The 26,747-nt window shown below is 38.1% G+C and overlaps 1 protein-coding gene across 2 annotated transcripts in view; it reads left to right on the top strand.

Annotated features, from left to right (window-relative positions):
- Positions 1-26,747, top strand: part of CERT1 (ceramide transporter 1) — a 129,047-nt gene that overhangs the window by 70,372 nt on the left and 31,928 nt on the right. For both annotated transcript variants that reach the window (XM_055536591.1, XM_055536592.1), the window contains exons 8-9: positions 3,856-4,013; positions 8,803-8,895. In XM_055536591.1, coding sequence (XP_055392566.1) covers positions 3,856-4,013; positions 8,803-8,895 — 251 coding nt within the window. The remainder of the gene's footprint in view (positions 1-3,855; positions 4,014-8,802; positions 8,896-26,747) is intronic.

Here is a 26,747-nt window from a genome sequence, read left to right as displayed (position 1 = left end):
TAGGCAAGAATACTGGAGTGGGTTGCCATTTCCTTCTCCAGGGGATCTTCCCAACCCAGGGATCGAACCCGGGTCTCCCGCATTGCAGGCAGATGCTTTACCGTCTGAGCCACCAGGGAATCACATTGGAGGGCAATGGAGGGCATTATGCTAAGAAATAAACCGAAGACAAATAACACATGGTATCACATATATGTGGTATCTGTTGGGAGAAGTTAGGTTGTAACAGAAACCTGTAACTCATAGTCAGTGCTTTCTTTTAATATATTCTAAGAAAAAGCTGACATGGATTCTTAAAACTTTTTTTAAGTTGCAAATAAGCCTTTGTGAGAAAAATAAGTTAATCTAATTATGTTAATTTTTGCTGAAGTTATGAAAGAATATGAAGTAAAATCTATGGCCATGGCATATTTTCAAATTGTTTTTCAGTTGCTTAGTCCTGTCTGACTCTTTGCGACCCCATATATTGCAACATGTCAGGCTTCCCTGTCCTTCATTATCTCCTGGAGTTTGTTCAGATTCATGTCCATTGAGTCAGGGAGCCTATCTAACCATTTTGTTCTCTTGCCCTCATCTCCTTTTGCCTTCAGTCTTTCCCAGCATCAGCTCCTTTCCAGTGAGTCAACTCTTTGCATCAGGTGGACAAAGTATTGGAGCTTCAGCTTCAGTATCAATCCTTCCAGTGAATATTCAGGATTGACTTCCTCTAGAATTGACTAGTTTGATCTCCTTTCAGTCCAAAGGACTCTCAAGAGTCTTCTCTAGCACCATAGTTCAAAACATCAATTCTGTGCTCAGCCTTCTTTATGGTCTAACTCTCACATCCATACATGATGACTATTGGAAAAACCATAGCTTTGACTATATGGACCTTTGTCAGTAAAATAACGTCTCTGCTTTTTAATAGGCTGTCTAGGTTTGTCGTTGCTTTTCTTCCAAGGGGTAGGTGTCTTTTAATTTCGTGGCTGCAGTTACCATCTGCAATGATTTTGGAGCCCTAGAAAAATAAAGTCTGTCACTGTTTTCGTTGTTTCCCCATCTATTTGCCATGAAGTGATGGGACCAGATGCCATGATTTTAGTTTTCTGAATGTTGAATTTTAAGCCGGCTTTTTCACTGTCCTCTTTCATCTTCATCAAGAGGCTCTTTAGTTCCTCTTCGCTTTCTTCCATAAGGGTGGTATCTTCTACAATCTGAGGTTATTGATATTCCTCCCAGCAATCTTGATTCCAGCTTGTGGAATTTTGCATGATGTACTCTGCATATAAGTTAAATAAGCAGAGTGACAATATACAGCCTTAATGTACTCTTTACCCAATTTGAAACCAGTCCGTTGTTCCATGTCCAGTCCTAAGTGTTGCTTCTTGACCTGCATAAAGATTTCTCAGGAGACAGGTCAGGTGGTCTGGTATTCCCATCTCTTAAAGAATTTTCTATACTTTGTTGTGATCCACACAGTCAAAGGCTTTAGAGTAGTCAATGAAACAAAAGTAAATGTTCTTCTGGAATTCAAGGAAAGATATATAGAACAGTGGAATAAAATTGAGAGTCCAGAAGTAAACCTTATTTCATATAAATAAATATGATCTTTTATAAGAGTGAATACAAGAAAAAAAAATAGGTTTTTAAACAGCTTTATTGAGATATAATTAACATACCATACACTGTATGTATATTTAAAGTGTACAGTTTAGTCAGTTTTAATATTATCATGATGCTATCGCCACTGTCAAGACTGTCCTTCAAAAGTTCCCTGCCTCCATCCCTTTTGTCTTCCCTTTTCTCCACTTCTCAACCAACCGCAACCCTTCTTTCACTGTAGATAAGTTCTGCATTTTCTAGAATCTAATGAATTCAATTTTTCTTGCCTGATCTCTTTCTTAGTTTGAAATTTCTCATTGTTATACATATCATTATTCAGTGTCTTTTCACTGCTGAGTAGTATTCCCTTGTACAGATGACATGACAGGTTTCTTCAGTCCATTTGTCTGTTGGTGGAAATTTGGGTTGTATATGGTTTGGAGCTATTATAAATAATGTTCCTGTGAACATTCAAACACAGTTTTTTTATGGATATATATTTTATTTCTTTGGAGAGATGGAATGGTTGAATCATATGGTAGGTATATATTTAACTTTAAAAACCTTCCAAACTACTTTTCACCAGTCATATTTGAGAGCTCAAGTTCCTCCATATCCCCACTGACTCTTGATGTGGTCAGTCTTTTAAAATTTTAGTCTTCTAATAGGTGTATAGTGGTATCTCACTGTAATTTTAATTTGCTTTTTCCTAGTAACTATAAATGTTGAGCATCTTTTTATCTGCTTACTTTTGTTCATATTTCTTCTTTGGTGAAATGTGTATTCAGATCTTTTGTTAAATTTTCAATTAGATTATATTTTCCTATTGAGATTACTGTGTATTGATATATTAATATATTGAGATATCTATATTAATATTTATATATATATGGATAGATAGATAAAGGATATGTCCTTTATCATATGTATTCTGTGCAAAGATTTTTTTTCCAGTCTGTGGCTTGTTTCATTATTCTTTTAAAAAAATTTTTTATGGATATTGTATATATTTGAGGTGAGACTTCCCAGGTAGCTCACTGGTAAAGAATCCATCTGCCAAGCAGGAGGTGTGAGTTCAGTCCTTAGGTCAGGAAGATCCCCTGGAAAAGGAAATGGCAACCCACTTCAGTATTCTGGCTTGGGAAATGCCATGGACAGTAGAGCCTGGTGGGCTGCAGTCCTTGGGATCGAAGTGAGTTGGACACAACTGAGCAACTAAACAACAGCAACATATTTAAGGTGTTCAATATAGTGATTTGGTGTATATGATTATGGTGAAATGATTACTGCAGTCAAGTTCATTAACATATTTTCTCAGTTACCATTATTTTATTATTAACTATAGATTAGCTCTCTAGACTTACTTATCCCACAACTGCAACTCTCATTCTTTTAACAATGCCTTCAAGAGTAGAAATTTTAAAGTTGGATGAAGTTTAGTTTGTCAGTTTATTTTTTGGATTGTGGCTTTGCTGTCATATCTACATTATGAGTTTTTAAAGTTGGAAGTATTATTTCATTTATAAGAGTTCTATTGAAATGGTTTCTTATAACTGTAGTGCCCTAGGACTTCCCTGACTGTCCAGTGATAAAGACTCCACGCTTCCAATGCAGGGGGTTGTGGGTTCGAACCCTAGTCAGGGAACTAAGATTGCACATGCTGCACGTGGTGGCCCAAAAATAAATGAGTAAAGCTTAAAGATATTATGCTGTCTTATTTGCATCTTATGAGTTTTTTTTTAAGATTGTTCATTTAATTCAAAGACTAACTTAAAATTATAATATATGAACATAACCATTTTTATGTATGCATTGGTCCCAGAATTAAATTCAGACATTTACTTAAGTTTTTTGTGTTACGTTATTCATTTCAGCAGTTTCTCCTCAGATTTTTCTTTTAAATTCAGGGTTTCTCAAAATATAAGATAGTTCTTGGCATAATTAGGTCTCACTCTAGGCTGTCTGTTATTATTAAATTATTACTTCTCTTACCACTTATTCACTGGGTACAGCATAGCAAATAAATTTCAGAAAACAGAATTCAGAGAAAAGGACTCGGGAGTACATATGTTGTCCCAAGCTTCTTTGCTTGTAGAGATGGATGGAAATTTTTAAGTGTTGGCCAACAGGAAGGCAACTCTATTTTGAAAGTTCTGCTCTTATAGTTGTTTTTTTTTTTTTTTTTATAGTTTTCTAAAAAATATCTAATTTTAAGTTGTAGTGAGGAATGATTTCTTTGTTATAAAGATTTATAGTGAATATTTTTTTTTTCAGTATTTCCACATGTAGCACCAAAAGGAATTAATGGTATAGACTTTAAAGGTGAGGCGATAACTTTTAAAGCAACTACTGCTGGAATCCTTGCTACACTTTCTCATTGTATTGAGCTGATGGTAAAACGTGAGGACAGCTGGCAAAAGAGAATGGACAAGGTAAGATTCTCTTTTTATTTTTTAAAAAATCATCAGATTTTGTTTATATACCAAACATTTAAACCTAACTAACTTCTTAGGGAAAGATCGTTTGGATTGTTAGAAGTAGCAGGTGGTACTAATCCTCTAAAACTTTAGAACATCTTAAATTCATTTTTCTAATGAGATTCACTGGTTATGTATTTGGTTATTGTATGATATGCATTCTTCATTGGATTTTAACATAGAAGTTTTTCTAATGATAATAGTAATGCTTTGAAATAGAAGTGTGAACCATTTAACATTTCCTAGCTTTATTGTCTAACACATGAAAGTATACCTAAGTTATGTGAACTACTTGGTATATATAAAAAAATACCAATTTATAAAGTTAAATATTAACTTACTGCATTCATGGCCGTGTATGTTTTCCAACATCACTGGTGTCACTTAGCACACATTTTGTTGTTCATTGAACATTTGCTTTATGTTCACCTTTCCTACCTTTGTTTAAACTGCAGCACTGATAATAATATCATAATATGAATCTTTAGTTATAAGTGTGAAGTAGAATTTGGCTCCGTGAATTTGTTTAGTAGGAAAACTTTTGTTTATAATTTAACATCGTAAAAATGTTAGAACCAAAGCATATCTTAGAGAATTTAGTTCTAGTGCAGTGCCATCATTTTATACATCATTTGAGTCTAGACAAGGCCCAGAGGCTTGTCTAGAGGTATTAAGTAGCAGAATTAGAAGAATTTTACTCTTCTATATTTCATCTCTGGATATTAGGGCAGGTGTCAATCAGAATCTTATCACCCATTACTGAGTCATATTGCTTGCAGTATTTGGAGGTCTTAGCAATTTGAGCAGAACACTAAGGAAAGCAGTGTCATTACTGATCTAATAGCAGAATGGCTATAGATTTAATGGCACTTGATGTTTAAAAAAGGTTCCCATGTTCTCAGGTGCAAGTGAAAGTAAGCCAGGTTGATTGACTATGTTTTCTTTTAAAACCAAGCAGTAAAAAAATCCATTTAAGGTAGATATGGATACTTCATTATTATTCTGGAGTCAAAACTGTTACAACCATCAGCGAATTCAATTGTGGATCATAGTGAATTTTTAGAGGAGTCACACACAAAAAAGTATGAGGAAACAGGATAACCCCTTAAATTCACTAGACTACTGGTTCAAGAGAATCTTTCAACTTGTCTGGATTAGCTTATTCAAAACTTTTTTGGTAGCTTTCTCTTAAGTGCCCCCCGCCCCGGCCCCCCGTCTACTAATCCTTCCCTAGAGGGTCACCATCTCTAGTCATGTGCTCTAATGACACTGCCTAAAAATCCATTAAGTGTAACACATGGCTTCCCCGTCTTTTTGGTAATCAAATTTCTTATTTGAAAAGGGACATGGATTTGCAGTTGTCTTCAATATTGGTACTCTTACCCATTCTCTTTCTTTACTGGGTAGCACCAAGTAGACTGTATCTAAGAACCTGTGGGAAAAAAACACTTTTTTTGGTACCATATTTAACCAAATAACAGCACAAAATATGGTAGTATTAATTGAAATCTGCAAACAGTTGTAATTTATAGTGCTCTTACAAGTTTCATTCACCTTTTCCACCATCACGTTTTTTCTTAGGGTTGATATAGGATCCCAGTTACATTTTACAGGAAATGTAAATGCATGTGTGCATATAAAGTATATGCACATATATTTAGTGTGTGTGTGTATATATATGTATGCATGTGTATGTACATATGTACTCATATATATACACACACACTCTGTAAAGATTAGGAAATTCTTGAATAGAGAGAGTTGTTTATCAAGAAACATATCCTTGGCTCGGCTGGTAAAGAATCTGCCTGCAGTGCGGGAGACCTGGATTCAATCCCTGGGTTGGGAAGATCCCCTGGAGAAGGGAAAGGCTACCCACTCCAGTATTCTGACCTGGAGAATTCCATAGACTGTATAGTCCATGGGCTCACAAAGAGTTGGACACAACTGAGCTACTTTCACTTCACTTAGGTAATTGATATAACTGGGAAGCAAAGTACAATGATAACAATATGGTTTAATTGAATTTGTGTTTTTTCCAAGAAGTATTTGTATGCTTGTTGTGTGCTAAACTGTAAACTAGAAATGAGGAAACAGTAATGAACAGGAAGTCATTCTTGAAGGATCTTAAAATCTAATGAGAGCAATTAAATACGTGATAGTTGATAAAATAATAGTTATTTAATAGCTATATACTTTTTATGTAGATTTCTAATAAATGTTTATCTAGTATATAGTATATATACATATATAGTAGATATGTATAATATATATGTAAATCTCTATAGTCTCCAATTTTATGTTTAATAGCTCTTATGTAGATTTCTAACATTATATCCATTGTTCTTATAGTTAAATAATTTAAAATTAATGTTCGTCAGTGGTGATGATTTTTCTCAGTTACCTGTATAAATAATTCCTTCTTTTATAGAAGTATACTTAATTTTTAGCCAGTTATGTCCAAGAATTCTAAGATTAAGCAATTTTAGTTGTTTAATAAGAGAAAACCTATTCATCAAAGATGTTAGCTTATATTAATAGATTCACAGGTGTGTAATTTCACATGTTTATTCACTTTCCTCGAAGTCTTTTTACTGTTATTGCTGTTCTGTGTGTTTTTGTTTTGTTCATTTTTTAAAATTAAGGTTTAATATATATATACAGTGAAGTGTACCAATCTTAAATGTACTCCTAGATGAGTTTTATACATATGTATACTCCCCTGTAACCACTACTCAAATCAAAATGTAGAACTTTTATAACCCCCCCAGGTTTTTCATGCCTCTTTCTACTCCATACCATACCACTGCCTCAAGAAGTAACCACAGTTTTAACTTATTAATATATCCGTATAGATTAGTTTTGCCTGTTCTTGGACAGCTTGTAAATGGAGTCATACAAAATACACTCTTGTGTCTGGCTACCCCCTCCCCAACACTGATTGTGAAGTTCCTTCATCTTGTAACTTTTAGTGATAATTTGTTGTTTTTTATTGTTATATATAGTATTATTGCTGTATACTGTTCATTGTATGATGCATTTTCATTCTATGACTTTACTGTGTTTTTTCCTTTTTCCTGCTGATGGACATTTTTTTATTTTGGCTCTTGTGAATAAAGCTGCTGTGAGCATTGTTATGTGTATTTTTGGTGGATATATGCACTGTTTTCATTTGGGCATATACCAAGCAGTAGAATTATCAGTTCATGAGGTATATACTTAGCTTTAGGTATATAGAGGTAGACAGTTTTCCAAAGTAGTTATATCAGTTTATAGTCCCACCAGCAGGTAAGTGAGAATTCTAATTGCTTTTCACCCTTGACAGCACTTGGTATTGTCATTTTTTTGTGAGTGATTTTTTATATTTTAATTTTAGCCATTCTGATGGTTCTGTAGTCCTCTCTTCACTTCAGTACACAAAAATCAGTTTGTAGGCCTAGTATACTAATTCATTGATTTGCATCAGCTTAATTCAGGTAGGGTTTTTAGAAGTGGGTAAGCTCTGTGTGAGTTCTGTTTGGACTTTAATCCTTAAATATTTGAGGTGAAGGAATAAAGGTGTTAGGGAGAAGGCAATGGCACCCCACTCTAGTACTCTGGCCTGGAAAATCCTATGGACAGAGGAGCCTGGTAGGCTGCAGTCCATGGGGTTGCTAAGAGTCGGACACGACTGAGTTACTTCACTTTGACTTTTCACTTTCATGCATTGGAGAAGGAAATGACAACCCACTCCAGTGTTCTTGCCTGGAGAATCCCAGGGACAGGGGAGCCTGGTGGGCTGCCGTCTATGGGGTCGCACAGAGTCGGACACAACTGAAGTGACTTAGCAGCTTAGCAGGCTCTGTGTGAGTTCTGTTTGGACTTTAATCCTTAAATATTTGAGGTGAAGGAATAAAGGTATTAGGTTCTTTATATTAATAATAATTCTGTTAGGCTTTAATATCAGATTTGACCCATTGCAGTCCATTGTTCTAAAAAAGAAAGTTTGAGGTTGGTGCCAAGGCCAGCCTTCTAAAATTTTGTCCTTGGATCTTTTAGCAGATTCTGAGAGCTATAGACCTTATCTATAAAAGCAGAAGGTTAAAGTAGAAATCTAAGCTCTTTTTCAGCTCTAAAATAATTTAATCCAGCAGTTGGAAAGTATAAGAAACATCTCTTAGAATATCTTTTTTGTAGTGATTGGTTTTACCAATTATTGAGTTATTTTCTTCCTGGCATCCATTACTTGCTTTTTTTTCTCTATAACAAAATAAATTTAGCTTCTACTGGGGGAAACAGACACATGAATATATATTGTAGATGTTTCTCTGATGCTAATTTATCTCTTTTTTTTTTGACATGTAGACACTTTGGTAGTTACTTAATCCATTTAAATATATAACCTACCTAGTGTGTGTGTGTTAGGTGCTCAGTCCTGTCCAACTCTCTGCGACCCCATGGACTGTAGCCCACCAGGTTCCTCTGTCCATGGAATTTTCCAGGCAAGTATACTGGAGTGGGTTGCCATTTCCTTCTCCAAACCTACCTAGTAGGTGATCTTAATGGTAGCTTGTATGTGATATATGGCCCAGAAAAACAGTGTTTTCTGGAACAGAAGAATACTTTTTTTTTTTTTTTTTGAGCAGAAGACAAATTCTTACAGGAGTAAGAGTTATTTTTTTGGCCAAATTATAAAATTTTGGTGAAATGTAAAAAAAATCCCATATCACATGATAAATTCTTCATCTGGTTTTATTTTTTAAAGGAAACTGAGAAGAGAAGAAGAGTGGAGGAAGCATACAAAAATGCCATGACAGAACTTAAGAAAAAATCCCACTTTGGAGGACCAGATTATGAGGTATGAAATTATAGTTTTGGTCTTAGAAAAAGAAACACGTAGAAAAAACATAATATATATTTATGTCACCAAAGTGATTTTTATATTATGCTTTTGTAGCCTTTAAATATTTTGAATATTTTATAATATATATGCTAGGCTTACCCTGAAAAGATTTTTTTCCTACAAAACTTTAAATAAAGAGCCTTAAAAGGCTCATTACTAGGCCTGTCTGCTTTATAGGACAAGTTTTTGTCTCGCCTGTGAGGGTTATACTTATTGATATTACCTTGTAACTCTTTCTTTTTTTTAAATTTTATTATTTGAAATCAATAGATGCATTATATTTTGGCTTGCACGGTAAAGCATGTGGGATCTTAGTTCCCTGACCAGGGATTGAACCTGTGCTCTGTGCATTGGGACTGCAGAGCCTTGACCACTGGACCTCCAAGGAAGTCCCTAATTGTTTTTTTGTTTTTGTTTTTTTAAATAAAAGCAACCTACAGAGGAAAACTCCAAGAACTTGACTGGTGAAAGATTTTAGTCTGTGCTGTATACTGTGAGGTCTTACCCATAGCAGAGCATGAACTGTTCTAATTGCCTCACCTTTATGTTTGAAAAATGTCTGAAATCAGTTTCTTTCCCCATTTTGTTACTTGTTAAGCAGTTAGTAGAATCTGCCTCTCCATATACACACACATATAGAAGTACAAGGAGTATCACTGACGTGGAAGTAGAATGTTTAAAAAAAAGACATTAGATTGTATTTAAGAAAGTAGAAGAAAAATTCCTTGCCGTTCTTATTCTAGAAAGGAAAAAAGACCTGCTATTGATAATATTTTTTATGTTGGGACTGATTTCCAGCTGTGAAAATCTATAGTATGAAGACTTGAGCAATAATATTTTTAAATTAATAAGCTGTCATTTTGCTCCTTCTAGAATGTATAAAAATTACATAGTCAGCTATTGTCTTGGATTTTAAAGTCTAGATTACTGAAATATTAGCTGTTAAAACAAAAATTTTAACTTTTATTTTGAAGCTGAGCAGGTTGATTTGCTATTTTAGGTTTATTTGGGGGGAAACTATGAGCCTTTAAAACTTGCCCTATTTTTTCATATTGCAAACATGCATTCGCATATCCAGTCACATCAGTTGGTTCACGTATGTGATGTACATTGCCATGTGTGCGTACATCCTCTACAAGTGGCTGTGCTTTTGTGTACTCTATAGTAGTATATATTATTTGTGTGAAAAGTATTATAAACTTATTACAGTGCAGTACTGTATAGCCCATTGTGTCAGTTTGGTACCTGAGCTAACTTTTTGAACAAATTGAACTTATGAATGCACTCTCCAGATGGAACTTGTTTGTACGACTGTATGATTTCATATTTGTCTCCCCTTTTGTTATTTCAGAGGAGAGAAAAGGAGGGTCCTTGTGATAGGTTTATGTTCATTAAAGAAATTGCTTTATTGATGTGATTTAGGCTTTCTGTTAAAAATGTTTATTGTTTATTTGCATTTCTTCTTTAGTGGCTCTCTTATACACATCCCTTAACATTTTTATTGTTAGAATTTGGGTGTTTTTCCTCTCTTGATTTAGAAGATGGACAGGATTGACTTCATTTCTCAATTTTCTTCTTTTTAATAGTTAAAAAAAAATCTTATTAGTTTTGCCATGTGAAATTTTATACTTTCTTGTATTTAACTCACAGTCTTGATACAGTTATCTTTATGTTTTTTTTCATGTTTTAAAAAGTGTTCTTTTTTTGGCCTAAAGATGTAAACTGAGGTAGTCTCAAATTACCAGAAATTGAGTTTTTTTGGGAATAGCAGAGATTACAATTTGGTAAATGTATGCCAAATGGTAAATGTACTGCCAAAGTTACAGGCAGTTTTGTAGAGGCTCTGGGGCAAGCTGTATTTTATGGGCAAGGAATGCAGACAAGGGAAGTCCAGCCTGAGTCCAAGCAGTAAGTTCATTAGCTTGAAGATGGGGAGAGATACTTGGCAGATGGTCGTTGGTCTGGAGATAAGGCTCTGTGTTCTGTTGATCTGGCATTTATGGGAAATCATTCTCTTAGTTAAGTTCCATTCTTTAGGTACAGGTATGAGATTCCCATTTCACATCCTCAGATTCCATTTTAGATTGAAATCCTTTCACACTGTACTGCAAATAATTATCTATATTTTCTGTTCTTTTTTTTAATGATCTCTTCTAAATATATTAACACATCTGATTTTTTTAAAATTATGATATAATGGAGGAATCTGTAATTTTATATTCCAGTTGGAATTGTTGACTAAACCATCTTTTTCCCACCTAGTTGAAACGCACCTCCCTCTTTCTCTTTTAATAGTTAAGGAGACTTCAGTTTTTTTCTCATCAATTCTCTGTTGATGAAAAACTTCTAAGAAAGAAATGGAAATTTTTATTGGAGCCAAATTGAGGATTATATCCCAGGAACAGCATCTCAGACAGCTCTGAGAACTGTTCCATCCATTAGAAGTGTTTTTGAGACAGAAGGCTCTACATCAAATCAGATGATATAATACTGACAGTTTACCCAGCTCCCTTCTGCAAGTATAAACTGGTAGGTAACATGACTCACTCCAAGATCAAGAAGGAAGGTTATCTTTTAAGGCGTTGATGCTAGAAGAACATTGTGTTTTAGGATTGGGCAGGTGTTTTTGTCAATGGGGAAAATTTGGTCATGATGCAAGATGCAGATAATACAGTATACAGTAGCAGGGAAAGGAGGCCAAAGGGTGGAGAAAAAGTTTTTTTTTTTAAACATTTAATTTTTTCTTGTCTTGCCATAAAATATTAATTTTATTTCACAATTTCCCTCTTTTGATCTTTAATCTTTTGATAGAAAGCATTAGGCAATCAAATATTTGGTCCCTTGATGCCAGGGTTGTTGCTCACCTGCCCTTGATCATCATGTCTCTCAGTGCTGGGTCCCAATAGCTCAGTTCTCTTTTGGTGGAGGGAATTATACTAGCAGAATGTTCAGCAGGTACTGAGAGCTGATTCCAGATTGTCCAATATGATTTAACCCAAATTTCCTCACATGTGCATTATGTAATGCCCATTATTTTATAGAGCACTATATAGATGTGATCTACAAATTCAAGTTGTTTAGACATCATTGTTTTACTATTAGCAGGTGACACACAGTATGGAAGGCAAGAAACTATCACTTTGTAACTCCACAAACTGTAATTTAAATTGTCAGGAGGACCAAAAACATCATTAATAGAGATTTAAGCCAAGATCCTCCTAAACTGAACTCTTTTCCTAGTGTTTCCCCTGAACTGGGAAGAAGATTGTTCAAAATGGAAATTTAGCTCTTCATGTGTCATAAAATGAGTTACCAAATATTGTGGCCAAATGGTCATACCATTGGATACCTGATAGAAACCAGTGTACTCACATTACAGATTAACAGAAGCTACCCATAAGGGATCTTAAGCCCAAGGCAAATGAATTATGTGTATTCCTAACCAACCTGGGAAAAACCAAGGTCATGAATTTGTTCTGTAAATCCACTGGGTCCTTGTAGGAGCTACCCAGTATTCACCATCTAATGAAATGGGCTGTTTATGGCCAGATTCAGAATAGGCATCTTTACTTGGCCAGGTAATAGCATCTCACTTAGGGATATTGGCAGTGATATTAGCTTGCATGGTGCTAGAGTTTCTTTAAAATAAAATGTCCAAGGGCCATCCAGTTAGAGCCTTGGAGAGGAGAAATCCAGCAGGACAACCTGGGCCATAGGTAATTGGCCCCAAACCCAGTGATTAGATTAATTCTAAACTTGCAAATATTGAGCCCAAGAAAGAAACTGAAACCAAAAAACTGACTCATTAGAAAAGACCCTGATGCTGGGAAAGATTGAAAGCGGGAAAAGGGGACGACAGAGGATGAGATGGTTGGATGGCATCACTGACTCGATGGACATGAGTTTGAGCAAGCTCCCAGCATTGATGATGGAGAGGGAAGCCTGGCGTTCTGCAGTCCGTGGGGTTGCAAAGAGTTAGACACGACTGAGTGTCTAAACTAAAGAAAGAAATACATTTGATTCATAAGCAAAGATATGATTTCCCCCCACCCCATCAAAACATGAGTGTAAGTAGTTATCAAAGTGACAAGTATACAGACCTGGTCCAGCATCTTGGATTAGCTGTCTCCTTCAGATGTCTTCTTGTGCTGGTCTGGTAATACTGTTTTTAGTTGAAGTCAGGCGTCAGAAACAGGAGTTGCAGTTTATTCAGGAGAGGAGGCCTAATACAGTCCCTTCTAATGTGACTGAGTCCTTTATCTGAGACCTTTCCCAGTAGGAATAATCTCCTGGTTGCAGGTCATGGCACATCTGATCTTCATCCAAAGTTAAATTACTGTGATAAGCTTCAGAAACATACTTTGAGTGCCCTTTTAATAACTAAACTTTACAATAATATGACAACAAGGAAACTATCTCGGAAAAGAATCTTAGGCAGTAGTGAAGACCTCATTTAATAAAATTAGAATTTAATATCCACTTAAACATTATCTTTCTCTAAAATTACCATAATTTCTACCAAATACAGCCACATTAAGACTAATTTGTTCACAAAATGTCTGATTAATTGACCACATAGACTCTTTAAATTGGCTCTGATGGAACTTTTCATAATGAATCTCAGTTGAACTTAAACTCTCTAAGCCTGGAAAGCCACACCAAAGGCATGTCATGGATTCTGCCTGTGATAAACGTAGATTTGGGTGCTGGGTTTAGGTGAATTTCTCTCTTCTCTGCTGCTGCTGCTAAGTCGCTTCAGTCGTGTCCAACTCTGTGCAACCCCAGAGATGGCAGCCCACGAGGCTCCCCCGTCCCTGGAATTCTCCAGGCAAGAACACTGGAGTGGGTTGCCATTTCCTTCTCCAGTGCATGAAAGTGAAAAGTGAAAGTGAAGTCGCTCAGTCGTGTCCAACTCTAGCGACCCCATGGACTGCAGCCCACCAGGCTCCTCCGTCCATGGGATTTTCCAGGCAAAAGTACTGGAGTGGGGTGCCATTGCCTTCTCCGCTCTCTTCTCTAGATTCCCTGAATACCTTGAGATTCCTGCACCTGTTAGTAGGTGGCCTTCCTTGTATACCTGGGTAAGTTAAAAATCTAAGAGTTTACAGATTCTGAAGGGATCAGATAGAAAAGATAAAATGTTTTAGTTCTATATTCAGAGGTATAGTTTAAGGGTTTCTTTGTATCTGGAAAGCAGATTAAAAATGAATAGTATTTCAGACAAAAAACAAAAATTATAACCATACTCAGAAGTTCAGACCTGCGAGACTAATCTTAGATCTTAATCTTCAGTTAGCAGTTTTATGAAACCATCCAGTTTTCCATCAGAAGTCTTTAATTTCTTACCCAGTATGATCTGAAAGTTATCAGAAACCTGTACTTGTAAAAAAGTTCTTTTTATGAATATTCTTGAAGATGAAGTATTTTTGCCCAAACATTGGAGTAAAACAATAACTGTCCATAAATTACAAAAGCTTTGAAAAGTTAAAGACCTGATTCCAGTCCAGTTGACAAACTTCGTTACTGCTGTGACATAAAACAATTTAAGATAATTTCTAGAATTATAACTGATAACATGTTACCAGGACATTTTAGGAGTTCCATGTAATTTCTAGAATTTCTATAAAAGTAAAAGAGTTAGTTGCTCAGTTATAAACAACTCTTTGCAACCCCATAGACTATAGCCCATCAGACTCCCCATTGACTGTAGCCCATCAGGCTCCTCTGTCCATGGAACTTTCCAGGCAAGAATACTGGAATGGGTTGCCATTTCCTCCTCCAGGGGATCCTCCCAACCCAGGGATCAAACCTGCGTCTCCTACATCACAGGCATATTCTTTACCGTTTGAGCCACCAGGGAAGCTAGACTTTCTAGTAATAACATTTACCCATTTAATAGGCCCTCAGAAGTTTTATCACCACTAAAATTTGACAGTACTTCCCATGTAATGTAACATACCAAATAAGCCCAATAGTTAATTAATCTTCTCTCTGAGATGGAGAGAAAACAAATAATTTAAGATATACCAGGGACCCTTTGAAAAACCTCAAAGTTAACTAAAGGTCCGGTGAACTTCATTTAGAAGTTGATCTTTGAAAAGTTTGTCAAAAATACCAAAAACTTTCAAAAACCTGGTTAAATAGGATCATAGGTCAGTGTCATTTAACCAGCATGACAGTAAAAGAGCTCAAAGGTTGTCATAAATCACCAAAAGGCAAAGAAACTCACACTATCTCTTACTAAAAGCAGCTCAGTTCTGTCTTCTCAGAGAGAAAACTAAATTCAAGTTTCGTATACTTTACCTTTAAAAATCACTTTCTTAATTCAGTCTTATCTTAGCCATTCCCAACCATGTACAAAACTTTTTTCTCAGTGTTCCTTTTCCTCAACCCTTTAACAGCTTTCTGTATCGTATTATTTTTTCCGTTATTTCCATTCAGAAACAACCAGCTAGCTCTAAGACAAAACTATCCCATCTTCCCCTTTTAAAAAAAGCCTTTCCATTCCTCATACTTTTTATTCATGTATTTAAATTTTTTTATTTATGTATTTATTTGGCTGCACCAGGTCTTAGTTGGGGCACATGTAATCTTTAGTTGTGGCATGTGAACTCTTAGTTGCAGCATCTGGGATCCAGTTCCCTGGCCAGGGATCGCACCTGGGTCCCCTGCATTGGGAGTGTGGATTCTTAGGCACTGAACCACCCCTGAAGTCCCTTTCATCGTCTTTTAGTGAAAACATGCTTCCCATCTTCCTTGCATACTAAAATGTTTCCCTTAATATTTTAGTAGCTTTAGTTATATATATTATAATTCTTAACCTTAAAACCTGGTTTCTAGTAAAAAGTAAGCACTTATAAACTGTGTTTTACATTATTATTTAGATTGGCAAGTTTATAAATACTATTTGTTCCTAGAAAACATTCACTTTCTTACAGAAAATGTCTTAATGTGGCATCATATTAATAATCCTCTAAGTACCTTTTAGGAGTTTCTCTGCAAAAGGAAACCTGTGTTCTGTAAATAATGTCCGAATATCTTACTTGGAAACGACTTGGGTATTCAGTGGATTCCCATTATTTATTTTAATTAAGCGCAATTCTAAAGTTCAAGTTACCAAAATCTAGAAGGAGTATTTTATATAAACATTCCCAAAACATAAATTGTTCCTAAAGGGTTAAAAGTTTCATCGTATTGTTATTTTTACTTGCTGAATAATTTTCTAACAGGAATACTAAGATTTTATTTGATTTCTAGTAAATTTAAGTATAATAAAAGTATTATGCTCTAAAGTGCTCAAACAAGAGATGGCAAGAGTGAATGTTGACATTCTAGGAATCAGCGAACTAAAATGGACCGGAATGGGTAAATTTAACTCAGATGACCATTGTATCTACTACTGCGGGCAGGAATCCCTCAGAAGAAATGGAGTAGCCATCATGGTCAACAAAAGAGTCCTGAAATGCAGTACTTGGATGCAATCTCAAAAACGACAGAATGATCTCTGTTCGTTTCCAAGGCAAACCATTCAATATCACAGTAATCCAAGTCTATGCCCCAACCAGTAACGCTGAAGAAGCTGAAGTCGAATGGTTCTATGAAGACCTACAAGACCTTTTAGAACTAACACCCAAAAAAGATGTCCTTTTCATTATAGGGGACTGGAATGCAAAAGTAGGAAGTCAAGAAACACCTGGAGTAACAGGCAAATTTGGCCTTGGAATACGGAATGAAGCAGGGCAAAGACTAATAGAGTTTTGCCAAGAACATGAACTGGTCATAGCAAACACCCTTCTTCCAACAACACAAGAGAAGACTCTACACATGGACATCACCAGATGGTCAACACCGAAATCAGATTGATTATATTCTTTACAGCCAAAGATGGAGAAGCTCTTTATAGTCAGCAAAAACAAGACCGGGAGCTGACTGTGGCTCAGATCATGAACTCCTTATTGCCAAATTCAGACTTAAATTGAAGAAAATCGGGAAAACCACTAGACCATTCAGGTATGACCGAAATCAAATCCCTTATGATTATACAGTGGAAGTGAGAAATAGATTTAAGGGCCTAGATCTGATAGAGTGCCTGATGAACTATGGAATGAGGTTCGTGACATTGTACGGGAGACAGGGATCAAGACCATCCCCATGGAAAAGAAATACAGAAAAGCAAAATGGCTGTCTGGGGAGGCCTTACAAATAGCTGTGAAAAGAAGAGAAGCAAAAAGCAAAGGAGAAAAGGAAAGATATAAGCATCTGACTGCAGAGTTCCAAAGAATAGCAAGGAGAGATAAGAAAGCCTTCCTTAGCGATCAGTGCAAAGAAATAGAGCAAAACAACAGAATGGGAAAGACTAGAGATCTCTTCAAGAAAATTAGAGATATAAGGGAACATTTCATGCAAAGATGGGCTTGATAAAGAACAGAAATGGTATAGACCTAACACAAGCAGAAGATATTAAGAAGAGGTGGCAAGAATACACAGAAGAACTGTACAAAAAAGAGCTTCACGGCCAAGTTAATCACGATGGTGTGATCACTCATCTAGAGCCAGACATCCTGGAATGTGAAGTCACGTGGGCCTTAGAATGCATCACCATGAACAAAACTAGTGGAGGTGATGGAATTCCAGTTGAGCTCTTTCAAATCCTGAAAGAGGATGCTGTGAAAGTGTTGCACTCAATATGCCAGCAAATTTGGAAAACTCAGCAGTGGCCACAGGACTGGAAAAGGTCCGTTTTCATTCCAGTGCCAAAGAAAGGCAATGCCAAAGAATGCTCAAACTACGGCACAATTGCACTCATCTCACATGCTGGTAAAGTAATGCTCAAAATTCTCCAAGCCAGGCTTCAACAATATGTGAACCGTGAACTTCCTGATGTTCAAGCTGGTTTTAGAAAAGGCAGAGGAACCAGAGACCAAATTGCCAACATCCACTGGATCATGGAAAAAGCACGAGAGTTCCAGAAAAACATCTGTTTCTGTTTTATGGACTATGCCAAAGCCTTTGACTGTGTAGATCACAATAAACTGTGGAAAATTCTGAAAGAGATGGGAATACCAGACCATCTGACCTGCTTCTTGAAAAATCTGTAATGCAGGTCAGGAAGCAACAGTTAGAACTGGACATGGAACAACAGACTGGTTCCAAATAGGAAAAGGAGTATGTCAAGGCTGTATATTGTCACCCTGCTTATTTAACTTATATGCAGAGTACATCATGAGAAACGCCGGACTGGAAGAAACACAAGCTGGAATCAAGATTGCCGGGAGAAATATCAATCACCTCAGATATGCAGATGACACCACCCTTATGGCAGAAAGTGAAGAGGAACTAAAAAGCCTCTTGATGAAAGTGATAGTGGAGAGTGAAAAAGTTGGCTTAAAGCTTAACATTCAGAAAGCGAAGATCATGGCATCTGGTCCCATCACTTCATGGCAAATAGATGGGGAAACAGTGGAAACAGTGTCAGACTTTATTTTGGGGCGCTCCAAAATCACTGCAGATGATGACTGCAGCCATGAAATTAAAAGACGCTTACTCCTTGGAAGAAAAGTTATGACCAACCTAGATAGCATATTCAAAAGCAGAGACATTACTTTGCCAAAAAAGGTCCGTCTAGTCAAGGCTATGATTTTTCCTGTGGTCATGTATGGATGTGAGAGTTGGACTGTGAAGAAGGCTGAGTGCCGAAGAATTGATGCTTTTGAAGTGTGGTGTTGGAGAAGACTCTTGAGAGTCCCTTGGACTGCAAGGAGATCCAGCCAGTCCATTCTGAAGGAGATCAGCCCTGGGATTTCTTTGGAGGGAATGATGCTGAAGCTGAAACTCCAGTACTTTGGCCACCTCATGCGAAGAGTTGACTCATTGGATAAGGCCCTGATGCTGGGAGAAATTGGGGGCAGGAGGAGAAGGGGACGACAGAGGATGAGATGGCTGGATGGCATCACTGACTCGGTGGACGTGAGTCTGAGTGAACTCTGGGAGTTGGTGATGGACAGGGAGGCCAGGCGTGCTGCGATTCATGGGGTCGCGAAGAGTCGGCTATGACTGAGCGACTGAACTGAACTGAACTGATGCTCTAAAGACATGTCTGTATTAATTAAGCAAACAAGCTTAAGCTAACTTAATAACAGATATAAAGTCAGTACTAAATATATCGTGGACCATATAAACCTGAAATTCATTCTGACCAGGTTCTTATATATTTCTGAGTACTTACATAAAAGCTTAATTGCCTTTAAACCAATTAAATAGAACTATTTTACCAAATAATTCTGACAGTACCACACATCTACAGCACTCATATATAGATATGAGGAAACACACCTATTACTGAATTTCAGCCAAAAATCAGATGTAGTGATGTAAAATCCATCAGTTATGAAAGAAGTTGAATTCTAATTGGGTTTCTGCCAAATGGAACAAATCAAGATCACTTGTTCAGATTGTTAAACTCTTTTTACTAGTATTTATGAGAGACATCACCGATTTGATGGACATGAGTTTGGGTGAACTCCGGGAGTTGGTGATGGACAGGGAGGCCTGGCATGCTGCAATTCATGGGGTCTCAAAGAGTCGGACACGACTGAGCGACTGAACTGAGCTGAACTGACTGATGAGAGACACTTCACATTTCTATTTGAGAAGTCAAGTAACAAGTTATCTACCCCATCTCAAGGCCAGAATTATTATTTTTTCGTTTATTTACAAACCTCTTAAGATAATTAGGGGACATTTTGGGAGTGGTAAAAGGATTGGTGGGCTTTTGATTATTTCTGGAGCTACCCTTCTGGTGCTGTAACGGCTAGATTTGTAAAATAAGGTTTTTGGTTTGGCTTTTTTTTTTTCCCCCTTTCTCAAAGAATTGGGTGGCCATCTCAGTGACACCAGCAAAGGACTGACATACCCATTCGCTTTTGTTGGAATCTTTCTTTCCTTCATTTAGCTTACAGGGGGCGGGGTGGGGGGAGAGCCTCTTCCCAGCTAGCCCTCTCGAATTCTGTCAGGCTTCAAGTATCACCTATGGTCAGTTTAGTCAAACCATTGGCCTCCCACCTCCCAACTTGGTAATCCATTTGTAAACAATTTTGAGGATTCTCCCTGGGTTTAGGAAATTCTAACTGTGGCCCTTGTTTGGCCTTTGATCTGAAGAGGCTTGCCTACAAGCCTCTTATGTGTTCCTGTTCCTAAAAGTAACCATTTGATAGTGTTTTGTGAGTAGAAAGGCAATTCAAACGGCAGATTATTAATAGTGGGGAACAGTAGTTAAAGTTTTAGGTACCTTTTATATCATTAATCTTTTTTTTTAGCCTTTTACAACAAATGTTTCAATGAGACTTTTGAAATTTTGAAGTCTTTGGGGGCTTATGTTTACCAATTAAAAGAGGTATGATATTTAAGATGAGAACTCTGTAAAATCTTTACAATTTAGTAGACTTTCCCACTCAAAGGGTCTAAGAAGCTAGCCTGATGAATATTTTTCCCTGCTAATATAATTTTAGAAAAGAAAAACTTACTGATGTTGCAAAAAATCAGTTTGGAAGTGCTAAAAGAACCTATTGCGACCATTTCAGGGCTGAAGTCCTCTAGTTGCATTTAAGAACTTGCAAGCATACATAAACCCAGTTAGTATTCCCAGTGGTGACTGTCCACCCAAAGGGTTTGGCTGTAAGGCACAATTTCTCACTATTTTGTAGCCTAATTCAGATGTGGGATATGAGATATGATCTGAACAACATTCTGAGGACAGTGTGTCAGATCAGATGTGTGCTTGTTCTGAGTCTGGCCCCAAGGAGCTCACCTCGCAGGGCGTGGTTCTCCCTGTGACAGCCTGCAGCTACCACTGGTGCCCGGACCATAGGTGATCAGCCTCGCTTGTGCTTCCCCTCAGTTCCCCCCATGAGTAGTGTTTACTTAATTTACTTAATGATTGTAGTGGAGCTCCCTTATTCTCAGAGCTGAGTAATTCATTCTCTCATTTCACTAACAAAAGCTTTGTTCAGCCCATATATCAACCTTTTTTTTTTTTTTTTTTTTAATTTAAGCCAAATTTAACAAATACCCAGCCATCTGTGTTTCCCTGGGACCCTTGTCCAGAATCCCTAGGTCCTGCTTAAGAAGTGCACAAGTGCCCCTTGAGACTCCAAATCTTAAGTGAAATAGCATGAATAAAATTTTCAGGATCATCATTCAGACTATGAGATGGGATTCTAGGAGAGCTCACCAGAACTGAGGAGTCCTGGTAAGCTGGTGGGGCTCTGTAGGCCCATGCTTGTCACTGAGCATGGGTTCTGCGTGGACTCCCAAGTGTCATTTAGTAGGCATCTCTGACATCCTGCCAGCTAAACCATGCATGTTGATAAAAATTAATCAGTCTATCTGAGAAAGAAATGGAAAATTGTATTCAAGCCAAATTGAGGAGAACTGTTCTGCCCATTAGAAGTCAAAGCACAGTAGTGTAACTTGAGACGGGAGCAGTACATAAAATGATGTAATATCGACAGTTTGTGCAACCCAGTTCTATAGGAATAAAGTGATGTCATGTGATGCCTTACAGGATCAAGAAAGAAGTTTATCTTTTTAGGAGTTGTCTTGTTGATACTAGGAAACTATTGCGTTAGGATTGAAAAGTGAAAGTTACTCAGTCATGTCCTACTCTTTGCGACCCCGTGGTCTATACAGTCCATGGAATTCTCCAGGCCAGAATCCTGGAGTAGGTAGCCATTCCCTTCTCCAGGGGATCTTCCCAACCCAGGGGTCGAACCCAGGTCTCCTGCATTGCAGGCAGATTCTTTACCAGCTGAGCCATCAAGGAAGCCCTTGCTGCTAAGTCACTTCAGTCATGTCCGACTCTGTGCAACCCCATAGATGGCAGCCCACCAGGCTCCCCCGTCCCTGGGATTCTCCAGGCAAAGTGAAAAGTGAAAGTGAAGTAGCTCAGTTGTGTCCAGCTCTTAGCGACCCCATGGACTGCAGCTTACCAAGCTCCTCCGTCCATGGGATTTTCTAGGCAAGAGTACTGGGGTGGGGTGCCATTGCCTTTTCCAAAGGAAGCCCTTAGGCAGGTATTTTTCCTGATGGGGAAGATTTGGTCATGATGCATAATGCAGATATACAATAAATAATGGAGGGGAAAGGTGGGCCAAAGGGCAGAGAAAAGTTTTTTTCTATGTTTAAATTTTTATCTTGTCATAAAATACGAATTTTACGTCAAATCCCTGTAGTTTCAAGTTATATAATCCTTAAACTAGTGCCTGTTCTTACACATTTTTCTCCTTTTCAAGTTTTGAGCCACTGGATTTTAGACACTAATTCAAACTTTGACTTTGTTTTGTTCTTATCAAACATTCAGTGTTCTAGTTATTGAACAAAGATTTAGCTGTTTCTGTCATCTGCAGCCTCAGAAATTATAATCTTAAATCCATTCCTTAAGATTTAAGTAACACAAGACACTGCTAGGCATAAAAGTGAACAAGCAAACACTTTAAAATCATGAATGAAATTTTAAAAGCCCATTATCGTCATCATCATTCATCTCGGTTTTATAAACACTGAAAGTGAAAGTCATTCAGTTGTGTCCGACTCTTTGCAACCCCATGGACTATACAGTCCATGGGATTCTCCAGGCCAGAATACTGGAGTGAGTAGCCTTTCCCTTCTCCAGGGGATCTTCCCATCCCAGGGATCAAACCTAGGTCTCCTGCATTACAGGTGGATTCTTTACCAGGTGAGCCATCAGGGAAGCCCTGCTGGGCATGGGTGATATTTTAAGAATAAGACAAACAAGGATCCTGCCCAAGGACTTTGTTGTTGTTTAGTCAGTAAGTCATGTCTGACTCTTTGCAACCTGGTGGACTATAGCCTGCCAGTTTCCTCTGTCTATGGGATTTCCTAAGCAAGAGTACTGGAATAGGTTGCTGTTTCCTTCTCCAGGGGATCTTCCTGACCCAGGGATTGAACCTGTGTCTCCTGAATTGGCAGGTGGGTTCTTTACCACTAAGCTGCTGGGGAATCCGACTAAGTACATATATAATGGGAACACAGAGTAGTTAATGGGTGATTAGAAAAATGTTCGTTATGGAACACTTTAACACTGGGAGGATATTAAGTCAGGGATGGCTTCCAGGTGTAGTAACATCTGAGCTAAAACCTTAAGAAGGACTGAGCTTAGTATTTGTTAACCAAGTGGATAGACTGGAAAGTGTTTGCTTGTAGGTGCTGAAAAGAAAACATTTGAAGACCCAGAAAGAAAAGAGAGCATTTTGCCCCAGGGTAAAACAAGGAACTTATATGTGGAGGGTGGGGCCTGTCCAAAGTAGGGAGTGGCAAGACTGGCTGCAAAAATCTGCCTCAGGCAATGGGTTTGAGGTACAGGAACTTTCCAGATCTACAGTTTAGAAAGTCATTCCTGCTTCCTGCAGTGAAGAGAGTAGACTGAAGATGACACTTGTGACTAAGGGCTTGGAGACTCTCTCGGTATTAGAGGTAAGAATTGAAGGTAGCTTAAATTTGGATTTCCCTAGTTTCTTCAATTTAAGTCTGAATTTGGTAACAAGGAGTTCATGATCTGAGCCACAGTCAGCTCCTGGTCTTGTTTTTGTTGACTGTATGGAGCTTCTCCATCTTTGGCTGCAAGGAATATAATCAGTCTGATTTCCGTGTTGACCATCTGGTGATGTCCATGTGTAGAGTCTTCTCTTGTGTTGTTGGAAGAGGGTGTTTGTTATGACCAGTGCATTTTCTTGGCAAAACTCTATTAGCCTTTGCCCTGCTTCATTCTGTACTCCAAGGCCAAATTTGCCTGTTACTCCAGGTGTTTCTTGACTTCCTACTTTTGCATTCCAGTCCCCTATAATGAAAAGGACATCTTTTTTGGGTGTTAGTTCTAAAAGATCTTGTAGGTCTTCATAGAACCGTTCAACTTCAGCTTCTTCAGCATTACTGGTTGGGGCATAGACTTGGATTACTGTGATATTGAATGGTTTGCCTTGGAAACAAACAGAGATCATTCTGTCCTTTTTGAGATTGCATCCAAGTATACTGCATTTCGGGACTCTTTTGTTGACCATGATGGCTACTCCATTTCTTCTGAGGGATTCCTGCCTGCAGTAGTAGATATAATGGTCATCTGAGTTAAATTCACCCATTCCAGTCCATTTTAGTTCGTTGAATCCTAGAATGTCAACATTCACTATTGCCATCTCTTGTTTGACCACTTCCAATTTGCCTTGATTCATGGACCTGACATTCCAGGTCCCTATGCAATATTGCTCTTTATAGCATCGGACCTTGCTTCTATCACCAGTCACATCCACAGCTGGGTATTGTTTTTGCTTTGGCTCCATCCTTTCATTCTTTCTGGAGTTATTTCTCCACTGATCTGCAGTAGCATATTGGGCACCTACTGACCTGGGGAGTTCCTCTTTCAATATTCTATCATTTTGCCTTTTCATACTGTTCATGGGGTTCTCAAGGCAAGAATACTGAAGTGGTTAGCCATTCCCTTCTCCAATGGACCACATTCTGTCCAGGAGCTGACCGTGGCTCAGATCATGAACTCCTTATTACCAAATTCAGACTTAAATTGAAGAAAATCGGGAAAACCACTAGACCATTCAGGTATGACCGAAATCAAATCCCTTATGATTATACAGTGGAAGTGAGAAATAGATTTAAGGGCCTAGATCTGATAGAGTGCCTGATGAACTATGGAATGAGGTTCGTGACATTGTACGGGAGACAGGGATCAAGACCATCCCCATGGAAAAGAAATACAGAAAAGCAAAATGGCTGTCTGGGGAGGCCTTACAAATAGCTGTGAAAAGAAGAGAAGCAAAAAGCAAAGGAGAAAAGGAAAGATATAAGCATCTGACTGCAGAGTTCCAAAGAATAGCAAGGAGAGATAAGAAAGCCTTCCTTAGCGATCAGTGCAAAGAAATAGAGCAAAACAACAGAATGGGAAAGACTAGAGATCTCTTCAAGAAAATTAGAGATATAAGGGAACATTTCATGCAAAGATGGGCTTGATAAAGAACAGAAATGGTATAGACCTAACACAAGCAGAAGATATTAAGAAGAGGTGGCAAGGATACACAGAAGAACTGTACAAAAAAGAGCTTCACGGCCAAGTTAATCACGATGGTGTGATCACTCATCTAGAGCCAGACATCCTGGAATGTGAAGTCACGTGGGCCTTAGAATGCATCACTACGAACAAAACTAGTGGAGGTGATGGAATTCCAGTTGAGCTCTTTCAAATCCTGAAAGAGGATGCTGTGAAAGTGTTGCACTCAATATGCCAGCAAATTTGGAAAACTCAGCAGTGGCCACAGGACTGGAAAAGGTCCGTTTTCATTCCAGTGCCAAAGAAAGGCAATGCCAAAGAATGCTCAAACTACGGCACAATTGCACTCATCTCACATGCTGGTAAAGTAATGCTCAAAATTCTCCAAGCCAGGCTTCAACAATATGTGAACCGTGAACTTCCTGATGTTCAAGCTGGTTTTAGAAAAGGCAGAGGAACCAGAGATCAGATCGCCAACATCCACTGGATCATGGAAAAAGCACAAGAGTTCCAGAAAAACATCTATTTCTGTTTTATGGACTATGCCAAAGCCTTTGACTGTGTAGATCACAATAAACTGTGGAAAATTCTGAAAGAGATGGGAATACCAGACCATCTGACCTGCTTCTTGAAAAATCTGTAATGCAGGTCAGGAAGCAACAGTTAGAACTGGACATGGAACAACAGACTGGTTCCAAATAGGAAAAGGAGTATGTCAAGGCTGTATATTGTCACCCTGCTTATTTAACTTATATGCAGAGTACATCATGAGAAACGCCGGACTGGAAGAAACACAAGCTGGAATCAAGATTGCCGGGAGAAATATCAATCACCTCAGATATGCAGATGACACCACCCTTATGGCAGAAAGTGAAGAGGAACTAAAAAGCCTCTTGATGAAAGCGAAAGTGGAGAGTGAAAAAGTTGGCTTAAAGCTCAGCATTCAGAAAGCGAAGATCATGGCATCTGGTCCCATCACTTCATGGGAAGTAGATGGGGAAACAGTGTCAGACTTTATTTTTTGGGCTCCCAAATCACTGCAGATGATGACTGCAGCCATGAAATTAAAAGACGCTTACTCCTTGGAAGGAAAGTTATGACTAACCTAGATAGCATATTCCAAAGCAGAGATATTACTTTGCCAACAAAGGTCCATCTAATCAAGGCTATGATTTTTCCTGTGGTCATGTATGGATGTGAGAGTTGGACTGTGAAGAAGGCTGAGCGCCGAAGAATTGATGCTTTTGAAGTGTGGTGTTGGAGAAGACTCTTGAGAGTCCCTTGGACTGCAAGGAGATCCAACCAGTCCATTCTGAAGGAGATCAACCCTGGGATTTCTTCGGAAGGAATGATGCTGAAGCTGAAACTCCAGTACTTTGGCCACCTCATGCGAAGAGTTGACTCATTGGAAAAGATTCTGATGCTGGGAGAAATTGGGGGCAGGAGGAGAAGGGGACGACAGAGGATGAGATGGCTGGATGGCATCACTGACGTGATGGACGTGAGTCTGAGTGAACTCCGGGAGTTGGTGATGGACAGGGAGGCCTGGCATGCTGCGATTCATGGGGTCTCAAAGAGTCGGACACGACTGAGCGACTGAACTGAACTGAACTGAATTCGGATAGAACAGCAGGAATGTTCATGGACAAATCAGATATTTGGAAAGTAGTATGTGGTAACTGAATGAGAGAAAAAAGGAATTCAAGAACAGGCCCAGGTTTCTGCCTTAGACAGATTG

Source organism: Bubalus kerabau, chromosome 10, assembly GCF_029407905.1.
Source record: "Bubalus kerabau isolate K-KA32 ecotype Philippines breed swamp buffalo chromosome 10, PCC_UOA_SB_1v2, whole genome shotgun sequence".
Lineage (NCBI taxonomy): Eukaryota > Metazoa > Chordata > Mammalia > Artiodactyla > Bovidae > Bubalus > Bubalus kerabau.
The sequence above is the reverse complement of the archived record's forward strand: the minus strand, read 5'-3'. Positions and strand labels throughout refer to the sequence as shown.